Source organism: Bremia lactucae, linkage group LG1 (genome assembly GCF_004359215.1).
Source record: "Bremia lactucae strain SF5 linkage group LG1, whole genome shotgun sequence".
Taxonomy (NCBI): domain Eukaryota; phylum Oomycota; class Peronosporomycetes; order Peronosporales; family Peronosporaceae; genus Bremia; species Bremia lactucae.
This window is the reverse complement of record NC_090610.1, coordinates 10,111,311-10,121,166: the sequence shown is the minus strand read 5'-3', so window position 1 is coordinate 10,121,166 and position 9,856 is coordinate 10,111,311. Positions and strand designations below refer to the sequence as shown.

At 44.2% G+C, this 9,856-nt stretch overlaps 4 protein-coding genes across 4 annotated transcripts; 1 reads left to right on the top strand and 3 right to left on the bottom strand.

Moving 5' to 3' along the window:
* Window positions 1-1,869: 1,869 nt before the first annotated feature.
* CCR75_008216 (uncharacterized protein) lies at window positions 1,870-2,577 on the bottom strand (the record flags this gene model as incomplete). Its single annotated transcript, XM_067966270.1, has 1 exon — window positions 1,870-2,577. One exon carries the CDS (start codon window positions 2,575-2,577, stop codon window positions 1,870-1,872), a length of 708 nt encoding a protein of 235 aa, XP_067820434.1.
* A 2,543-nt stretch (window positions 2,578-5,120) lies between these two features.
* On the top strand, window positions 5,121-6,323 carry CCR75_008215 (uncharacterized protein; the record flags this gene model as incomplete). Its single annotated transcript, XM_067966269.1, has 2 exons — window positions 5,121-5,255; window positions 5,406-6,323. 2 exons carry the CDS (start codon window positions 5,121-5,123, stop codon window positions 6,321-6,323), a joined length of 1,053 nt encoding a protein of 350 aa, XP_067820436.1.
* On the bottom strand, window positions 5,380-7,703 carry CCR75_008214 (uncharacterized protein; the record flags this gene model as incomplete). The annotated part of the gene is made up of 8 exons (XM_067966268.1): window positions 5,380-6,569; window positions 6,629-6,720; window positions 6,782-6,888; window positions 6,946-7,029; window positions 7,112-7,183; window positions 7,253-7,401; window positions 7,461-7,570; window positions 7,639-7,703. The coding sequence occupies 8 exons, from the start codon at window positions 7,701-7,703 to the stop codon at window positions 6,493-6,495; spliced, it is 756 nt and encodes a 251-aa protein (XP_067820435.1). The 3' UTR covers window positions 5,380-6,492.
* Window positions 7,704-7,888: 185 nt separating this feature from the next.
* CCR75_008213 (uncharacterized protein) lies at window positions 7,889-9,645 on the bottom strand (the record flags this gene model as incomplete). The annotated part of the gene is made up of 3 exons (XM_067966267.1): window positions 9,622-9,645; window positions 9,234-9,301; window positions 7,889-9,094 (listed from the first exon to the last, which is right to left on the bottom strand). Exons 1-3 carry the CDS (start codon window positions 9,635-9,637, stop codon window positions 7,889-7,891), a joined length of 1,290 nt encoding a protein of 429 aa, XP_067820431.1. The 5' UTR covers window positions 9,638-9,645.
* Window positions 9,646-9,856: the final 211 nt, after the last annotated feature.

Genomic DNA, 9,856 nt, shown 5'->3' with positions numbered 1-9,856 from the left:
CGGTCAACGCCGTCGTCATCCTTCTGCATGAGCGCGCTGCCGATTGCAAAATTACTTGCATCGCAGACGACGCTAAAGGGCTTATCCGCGTCTGGCAATGCCAAGACCGGTGCCTCTACAAGAGATTGCTTCACTGATGTGAACGCATCTTCTTGTTCTTTTAACCAAACCCATTCTGTGTCCTTTTTAAGGAGATCAGATAATGGTTTAGTTTGCTCCGCATAATTCTTGCTATACTTATGCAAGTAATTAGCGAGCCCTAGGAATTGGCGCAAATCCTTCACATGCCGTGGGATTGGCCATTCCTTTACTGATTTTACCTTGTCTGGGTCTGCTCGTACACCATGTGTACCAACGATGCAGCCCAGTACAGGTATCTCAGGGACCCCTATGACGCACTTTTGCAAGTTGACGTACAATTGGGCGTCCTTTAAAGTCTGCAACACAGCGTCTAAATGACGCTTGTGCGACTCTATTGCGCTCAGCCCGTCCTCAGCCCTACTATGCACGAATACATCGTGAAAGTAACGAGGCGCGTAGGCACAGTGCTGACGCATCACGTGAGCCACCACCCGGTTGAATGTCGCTGGTGCGTTTTTCAAACCTTGGGGCATCACAAGCCACTCCCAAAGCATACCGCTTGGGGAGCTTACTGCCGTTTTGGCTACACCGGACTCTCTCATGAGTAGTTACCCTAAAGAGAAGTTTCCCTCTGCCCGTACTAGTGTTCGTGAAATAACGTAAGGCACCACTCAAATTTGCACCACACCCGAGTGTTGGGTCTAATTACTATTATTTAGTAATTGACCATCCCTTTAAGTACAACAAGTGTACTTAACGAGGACTGTGTAACATAGGGGCAACTTTAGCACGTTACACGGTTAAATCATCTTATCTTGCGTGTAGTAGGTAGTTGTGGTGGGCGCCTTAGCGACCTCACTCAAAACACTAAGTACTCTAGTTGTCACGGGGCACTGCGACTTGTACTGCTTCAGTACAAGTCCACTTCGCACTGCTTCAGTTGCGAGTGGTGCCTTACGTTATTTCACGTACACTAGTACGTTCAGAGGAAGACTTCTATTTAAGACAACTAACTCAAAGAGGGTTAAATGAAAACTGTATTAATACAATTAAGTTTCTTTTCTTTCTGTCTGTTAACGCTAATTTAATTATAAACTAATACTAAGGATGCAATTGAAATCTGATATGTCTCTCTCTTTTGTTTACATCTACAGCTGATTAGTCTGCGGGATGAATAGATAGGATGGCGTATACCTATTTATGGTTAAGGTTTCTGAACATTACTATTTAAAGTAATATCCTCCAAATATTTTCTACCTTTTAGATGATATATTAATTAACAACATTTGAGTGTTAATTTCATGGAACGACACGGAGCGGAAATCCGGCTCCTCGTGCGTACTTACTAAGTAGAAAGTGATTTATATTTAATCGCATTTAATATAAATACCTATTTTTACAGATCAAAAATGTCATCTCTTTAGATATCAGCAATATCTATTGCGAGCGTATCTTTCTAGATACCTCGCGTAACGGATGACGCTAGCCGTCATCCCTCCTAATGTTAATGCACCTATGTGCATCACATTAACAAGGGTTGGTCACAAATGTGAACAACACCCGAGTGGTGGGTCTAATTACTTTATTTAAGCAATTGACCATGTACAAAGCGCAACTTTAATGACAGCAAGTCGTTAACTTATTTAGGGGATTGCAGCTATTCCTGAAATAGACTTACGGTCATGATGGTGCACCATTGACGTTCTATCAGCAGCGTTGTTGTCATCTCTTGTCGATCGTCTTGTGCCATCCATCATACCACTTTATTAATTTACAAAGCTATTCTGACTATTCAATTTTGCAGGACTCCCACTCCTGACAATGCGTGACCGACGACTTAAGCAAGAAGGCTTGAAGGAGCTGCGAGGCCATCATAAAATGCTCGCACTGCGCCTTACCATGCCGGTACGACTCGTCTTTGACAGCAGTCAGCAACTCGTTGATAAAGTGCTCGAGTTTATGTCTCCGACTGCGCGTCAGTAGGCGACGCCATCCCGTATATGTTGCCAAAAGTCCTTGGTTTGGATAGCGCGATGGAAAGTCGCCGTACGTAATAAGCCATAGCACACGATTGCAGTAGGAGCATCGCATTTGGTGCATTTCATCATCCCTGGCATCCACTGCCTCATAGATCCTCTCGCGCAGAGCCCGAAAGTCCGAGTAGCAGTGCTCGACCTGGCAGTCTGGACGCTCTGTAGTCCGTGTGTGTATTTGACACCACTTGGGCAAACGGATATTCCTAACCTTAGAAATGGGCAGCCCTTTTTGCGTGTGCTGTGAATAGATATCTATCACATACATTGTCGAAAGGCCGTGCTCGGGTCGATCACAGATACCACGAATCGCTATGCGCTGAATTTGATTAAGGATCACGGCAAATTTTATACTTTTCGAAATTTCTGAAAGGTGGCGACCTAGGTCCGTGTTAATGCTAAAACGAGGGTCATATTCGAAGTCGTTCGGGTCCTCGAAGGCGATTCGATTCAAAACTGTCATTTCGCGATGTGACCGATTTTACAAACGATAGACGGGTTGCAACCGCACCACGAGATTTACGTGTCACACGACATCCAATACGCAATAGCTGGTACGATCCCATAGACCAGGCTATGGTCTCTTCCCACCATGCGCGTGCCTAGTCATATTCAAATCGCACGATGCGTGAATCGTCTGCCATCGCGCTACAAGTAATGCAATTAGAGCAAGTCTAACAACAAAGTGGAATCGACGAGTACTACTACCTTCAAACAAAAGTTGTCGTGTTTTCATTGCAATTGGCAAAAAAATGATGATCGATTTTTACACGAATAACCTTTTAAAATTAATTTCTCGCTATTAGAGGTCCAAAAGGTTTACGTATACAAAGACACATCGAAAATAAGTTACACCGAAAATTACACGCCCAATCAAATTTTCAGCGCTAAATCTCTGACGTTTCTTCCATTTTTTTTGTACTAAGTGACGTCGCGGCTACAAAAGAAGGTTTTAAAAAGTAGCAAGGAAACGTTGACATTTTACCAATGAATTGACTTTTGATCCCAGAGCAAATGCGGATCTTCCACATTGCATCTGCTTGGAGACAAAACCTCCGGCAGTCAACCACAAGAAAAACACTGCAAAAAACTTTGTGTAGTAATTTAAACTATTTTCACGTTAAATACAAAGGTTTCCATTCCTATACTTTCATGTTCCGCTCAGAAATGGCGCTGACAAAAAAGCTTGCAACGTTACAGATTTTGCAAAGCAGTCGCTGCCATTCTTTTAGAATCTTAGTAAATTCAACACATTTTTTCTTCGTAAAAAAATCCGTAGTTGTTTGCAAGTAAGAAGAGCAAACGACATGAATGGCACGTCGATTTAAAAAGTGTATATTAAAGAGCATCCGGGTTCAGAAGCCTTAAATGAAAGAGCTATTCGCCGTTTCGCAGCCATGACGAGGAGATGCACAGGTCGCTGGAGTCGTGCCCCAATCCTGCAGAGCTATACCTTTCGGTTTCGGAAATACTTTTCGATCTCAAAGTGCCAGCTAATACCATCGACTTCACTCGGAACTTTGCAAGTCCATCGGTAGGAACACGCTTGATAAAGAATCTGTCCAGCATGGGCGCTCTTTGAAAAGATAAGTACACTAGGTGGGTAGTGGCTAATATGATCCCTTCATTTAATACTTTACAGCTCGCATAGTCATAAACCGATAGGTCCGCGGGTGCATCGCAAAGGAAGTGATTTGCTCTCCAAAGGCAGACCGCACTCGTCACAACATGGGTTTCGAGTGCTAGTATTAAATTGTAAAGAAGCTGCAGCTGGTGTTAAAAAGTGAGGATTACTACGTAAAAAGGTATTGTCTGACATACCCAACTTTGCGATTGTTGCTACTGATTAATTTTAAGAATCGATTGGATTATAAGGCATTGTGTGTCGATCGACACACTCATGAGACTTGCACCGAATGTTTTCCATGTAATGGGTTGTAGAAGCTTCTCGAATTCTTGACCGAACGAGTTATAAACGAAATATTTTTTCTTACAATAATGTCACATGCCACATAATTCCTCAAAGATGTTTGAATTGCATCAATTGAGCACCACATCAACACAGCAGGTAGTTATGTCTTTGCTAACATCTTCACAGCCGCAGCAAAAAGGCTAATTGACAATTTATTCGTCCATCGTCCTCTTAACATGATTCCCAATCAGAATAGCTTATGTTAAAAGCTTCTCAAGTTGTAAGCTTTTAATACGCTGACAGGCTGAATCGGGAGGAGGTCTAATAGCATCGCGTTCTAGCCATATTCAAATTTGCTTGCACTTACTTATACATGTTCTTCTTGTCTTTCACAGGCTTGTCGCACAAAAAACTGTTATTTCAAGCGTCCATCAATGTCCTAATTCCAGCGGTAATATAAATTTAGTGATACTGTTCAACCTTTTCATTTGAATCAATTTATAGTAGGTGTTTAGCATAACTTGAATCTGTTTGCCCAACAAGATTTGATGGCATCAATTACCACGATGCATTTTAAGGAAACATATAGGCTTCAAATTTCAAGCCTTAAATATTCATTCCTTTTCTCATCCGACACAGTGATCGCTCCCATACATTTTATTACTGCGCGGCCTATTGACAACTGACCAGTGAGACGACCGTGATAGAGGATGCTAAGAAACAAGCAGTTGCCTGTGCGACGCCTTGCTCTTGAATAACTGGCTCATTAAGAATCACGACATCATAGAATTTAACTCGAGAAAATGTGTGAAGGCTACGCGAGTTGTTTAAAGTCACTGAATGGATGCCGCGTTAGTCAGGCGCTTCCTGTCGAAACAAACGGCGGATACTTTTTTCCGTAAGGTCAAACCCGCGCCCGCGATGGCCTCAGAATGGGTCAAATAGTCGGATAGTTCAGTTTAAGCGATATTGAGTAAGCCTAAGATTTATAATTATTGACGGAATGGTCGCGGTGATTTCCAAACTGATGTAATGACACGCTTGCACTTTTTACAAGATGTTTTAGTGAGTTTCAAAGTAATCAAAGGCTAAAAATGTATGTTTTTGTGCCTCGAATTGCTCAAGAATTCTCGACGTTGAGACATGTACACCTTAAGGATCAAGTTTTGACCGATAAGTGCGATGCATTGCTTGCATCAGAAATAGGACCACTGAAAGGGCTATTGGCGGTACGACTGATAACACAATCCTATTATGTACTCGTACTCTAGACGGTCGGTATCAGTTTGCAAATGAAGACGTATAAACTATGCACAAGTCTTCATAGCAATAAACAACGCTACATCGTCCGTTTTAATATCATAGATTTTGTATGGCAGCTTGTATGCTCAATCTGGAGCAGCTTTGCCCCAAAGAGTGTGAACCACCCGCTGTTTATGATAACCAGATCGAATCAGATCGAAAAACAATTAAACGAGGCACAAATTCTTTGCCGAAAGAGCCGTTCTCAACGGCCTTGGGGTATGATGATGGACGAAGAGGTGAAGCACTCGCTAGAGCAGGAAGCCATTGCGCTTGTAAACCTTAGTAACCCCATTAATTCAAACACCATGCAACCGCAACACGTCGATTCCTTTGCCACGTCAAAGACAGAAATCGACGCGTCTTTAAAACAGGTAGAATTGCTCGATAGCACCATTTCGATGAAGTCGCTTCTAGTGACGCTCAAGACGCGCCAGCTGCCCCGTGATGACGTCTCTATCAAGCACGAGCAGAGCGTCGGATCTCATGACGTGGCCGAGACCGTGGACGTTAGCGACAGTGGTAAGCTTCCGAGCTTTCGCACTGTCTTTGAGCCTCCTACAGCGCCGCACCAAGAGGAGACTGTCGAGCCCGTACCATCGGAAATCAAGTGCAAGTATCGGACAGGCAAGTGCCACCATATGCGGGCACTCAAGTCGTGCGGAGACTATCACAATTTATGCAACTACCATCGATTGCGCGCGAATGCAAACCAGCGGAAACTCGACCGTAAGAAAAAGGAACGGCGTCTACAGCAACAGCAGCTAACAGCGCTGCCGTGTGCACTGACGCAGCCGCCAATGTACACTTCGTCGCAAGCCGCCGCAGCGGCCCTCGCGTCTCTCGTGGTTGCTTACCCGTCGCAGCCATTGGATCTGTTGCCGCAACAACGGCCACTTTTTACTGCAGGAGCCACTGTGCAAGAAGTTGACAAGGCGAATAGAAATAGAAACCCCGGCGTGTGTCCGAAACAAAAAGACACCTGCAGTTACTAAGCGATAGACCTCTAGAATCTTATCATTTGAGCAATGGACGTTTCGTAAATTACGACTGCACGACGGTCTTTAAACTATAGTACATTGTTATTTTGTAATGCTACCATGCCGTCTTGAAGACGCAGGGGGTAGTATTGACGTAACGTCACGATATCTGCAAGTCGTGCGGTTAAGTGTACACGACCAAGAAGACCATGACAGTAAGCACAGCGACTAGAAATAAAATAAGGCCGAGTTGACATGTATCTAAAAGATATATCCATTCATTAGCCGATAAATATGACTGTTAAAATTAATAAAAGAACCTTTGGTCTTAAGAAGGGTACTCAACCGTGCCACGACGAAATTCATTCGTTCCTGGGCTTCGTCCACCTCTACCGTCAGCTCGTCAAGCATTCTATAGCCACAATATAGCATTTGTAAGCTGCTCTGTCCAATACAATTGCTTTTTTACGCACTTATTTTGGTGAGTCGCTTCATTTGAAATCTCGATCGTAACTCCATGTAAGCGCGTTAAATCAGTGCGAAGCCCTGCCAAGTTTTCGTCTTGTTCCTTGATAATTTGCTAATATTATATATTATCAGAATTTATAATATTTTACACCCCCCCAGAAGCGATTACCGATTGCCGCTGAGCTTCATCCCGTAAAAATCGCTCTTTTTTTTCTGGCATCGACTGATCAAAACTATCGAACGAAGTCGATCTCTGCAATAGGTGTGAATATATATTCATCATGTACACAAGAATTAGTGTCACTTTGCCACTGCAGAGCCAAGTCTAGTTACACCTTGTGTTCTAGTTTGCGGATTTGAGATTGGATTGTGTCGCTCGAAATTTCATTTAAAAGCGTCTGCAGGTCCTATACAAGAAACCAGCACACTCGTTTGAGAACCTCGTTTGCAACATTGTATCTCTTATCTTTGCAAACCTTTCGAATCGTTGCCACAAATTCTTTTCGACATGAAATTTCAGCGGCATCAATGTGCTCAAATTTGCTTCGATTGGCTTCCACCATGACTATGGTGTCTTCCAGAAACTTGACCGACTTCTCTGCGGTGGCAATTGCGCCTTCCATCTCTGCCCTTGGAATTCGCTCTTAGTATGCATATCAGTTCCATATATATAGTAGTACTTACGATGTGTTAATGACGGCAACTCGTTAGCAGCAGGTGAGCCTTGGGCCTCCAAACAAGCGCGCAATTTCGCGTGCATCTGCTTTACAGTCGAGACCGTGCTTTCTACCTCACTACATCAACACGAGCGACAGCCCATGATTATCGTACAATACGTCAGTAGTATAGCAGCTCCACCAACTCTTTAAATACATAGAATGGGTCGCCGCTGGCTGCTGCCACCATAAAAGGCTCTTTTCGCATCATTTAGAAAGCTCCCGGAAGGTCGATTTCGCACTTAGCGATTAACAATGCAAGACACATATTGTCACTTTTAATTGTCAACAAATCTTGTCTTTTTCACACAAATACGATCGAAACTTATCACCTTTTTATTGGTCAATTGCTCACCGTTAATTTTGTAATTTTACAAAACAAAAAAACACACACAATTACTCGCACGAGAGGACAATGCGACCTTGGACCTTGCCTTGACGCACCCGCATAAAGACGTCTGGGAGATTCGTCAGTGATTCAATTACGTACGTGCTTTTGACACGACCATCAGCAGCCATATTAATGGCTTCGATAGCCTCTTGACGATTGCCAACGTACGCGCCCATGATGCGCAATTCATTCGAGACCAAAGGGACGACTGGGGCCACAATTGCCGCATCTTTCGGCACACCAACAGCAACGAGCGTGCCACGAGGACGCAAAAACGTGAGCGCATCCTTGTACGCATCTTGTGAGCCAGCAACAATAAGGGCTGCATGAGCTCCACGTCCCCCAGTGGCCGCATGGACCTGTTCGACGACATTCCCACTCTTGAAATCAATAAAGTCGGTAATTCCGTAGGATTCAATAAGCTCACGCTTTTCAATGCCCGTATCAATGGCCACGACCTTGTAGCCCATTGCACGTGCGTACTGACACGCTAAGTGACCAAGACCGCCACCTGCGCCAGGAATCACGACATACTCACCAGGAGACATGTTTATTTGCTTGAGTGCCTTGTACACGGTCACACCAGCACACAAAATTGGTGCAGCGGACGCCAAGTCAAGTTTGAATGGAATGGGCGTCACGTGGTCTGCAAAGGAGACACACCATTGCTGAAACGTGCCATGACAGGACAATCCGTGGATGCCTGCTTTAAAGCACAACGGCTCATATCCTTTGCGGCAGTCCTCGCAATTAAGACACGAGTGTGCAATCCATTTAAGCCCCACGGCATCACCCACGTTTAGTTGTGTCGTAGTATTGGCGCCAATTGCCGCCACGTACCCCGCCCCTTCGTGGCCTCCAATCATTGGAAAAGGTTTTAACAAAGGTGGACCTTGACCTGCCCATACCAATAGATCCGAGTGGCATACACCCGTGTAGGCCATTCGAACGAGCACTTGTCCAATTTTGAGGTCTTTTGGCTGCACGACAGGCCAATCGTCACGAACCTGAAGCGGGGCATTATTGGCTTCATACACCACGGCGGTCTGGGTCGTTGGGATCTCGTAATGGGACTGTGGCATTAACATTTTAAAAGGTTTTGTGATTAAACGAGCAAAATAGCGAAGGGAGGAAGGGCGTGCTAGATCGTTGGATTGTAAAAGATTTGATAATTGTCCGGCGTTTCTTTGCCTTCCTGTAATTTCCGAAAGCTAAATAATAAAAGAGGCTTGATCCCTCTACCAGTGACTTTCGACGGTCCCATGATACATGTGCATTTACGGTAGCTTTTGTTTTAAACTTGATTCATAATGATTTTGGCACGTCTGCAATTGATTAGTGGTGCATTACTGTCCTCTTTGTAGGGTAGGAATTATCCAGGAGAATTGAAGGGTTGATGACATAGAGAGCAACCGAGCCTTAAAAAAAACATATATATTACACTTTATTGCAAAGCCGTTGCATAGCCGTCATTGTAGGTAATTGACACTAGCATTCACTAAATTAGACTTGTCAATGACCAAAGGTCTTCCTATAAGGAGTCCGCAGATTTGACAGCCTGAAAAGCCCTGCATTCGTAGGACCATCGGCAGCAGGACATTTTTTACTTCGTATTTCATGTCGAACCAACAACAACACCACAAATGACGTGCTCGATCGTCCATCTGTAAGAGCAGATGCTGACGTTCGTCATTGCTAGCAAAGCTACCATGTGGTAAAGGCTGACCTGCACACTTACGAGATCCGCGCTCCATAAAGTAGCATCCGGCTTGCGTTTTGCCAGGTGGTTGACAATCGCAAGGCAGCTGTACGCGATAGAGTAGCATTCTGTACGCGATTTACTATGGCTTTGTAAAATATGCACAAAGAAAATGCATAGAGCGAGATTTCAAGCTAAGGGCAGAGAAGCAGCGTAATGCGACTTTTCAAGATACACACAAAGAAGTTACAGTGAGTGCAAATTAAGGGGTCAT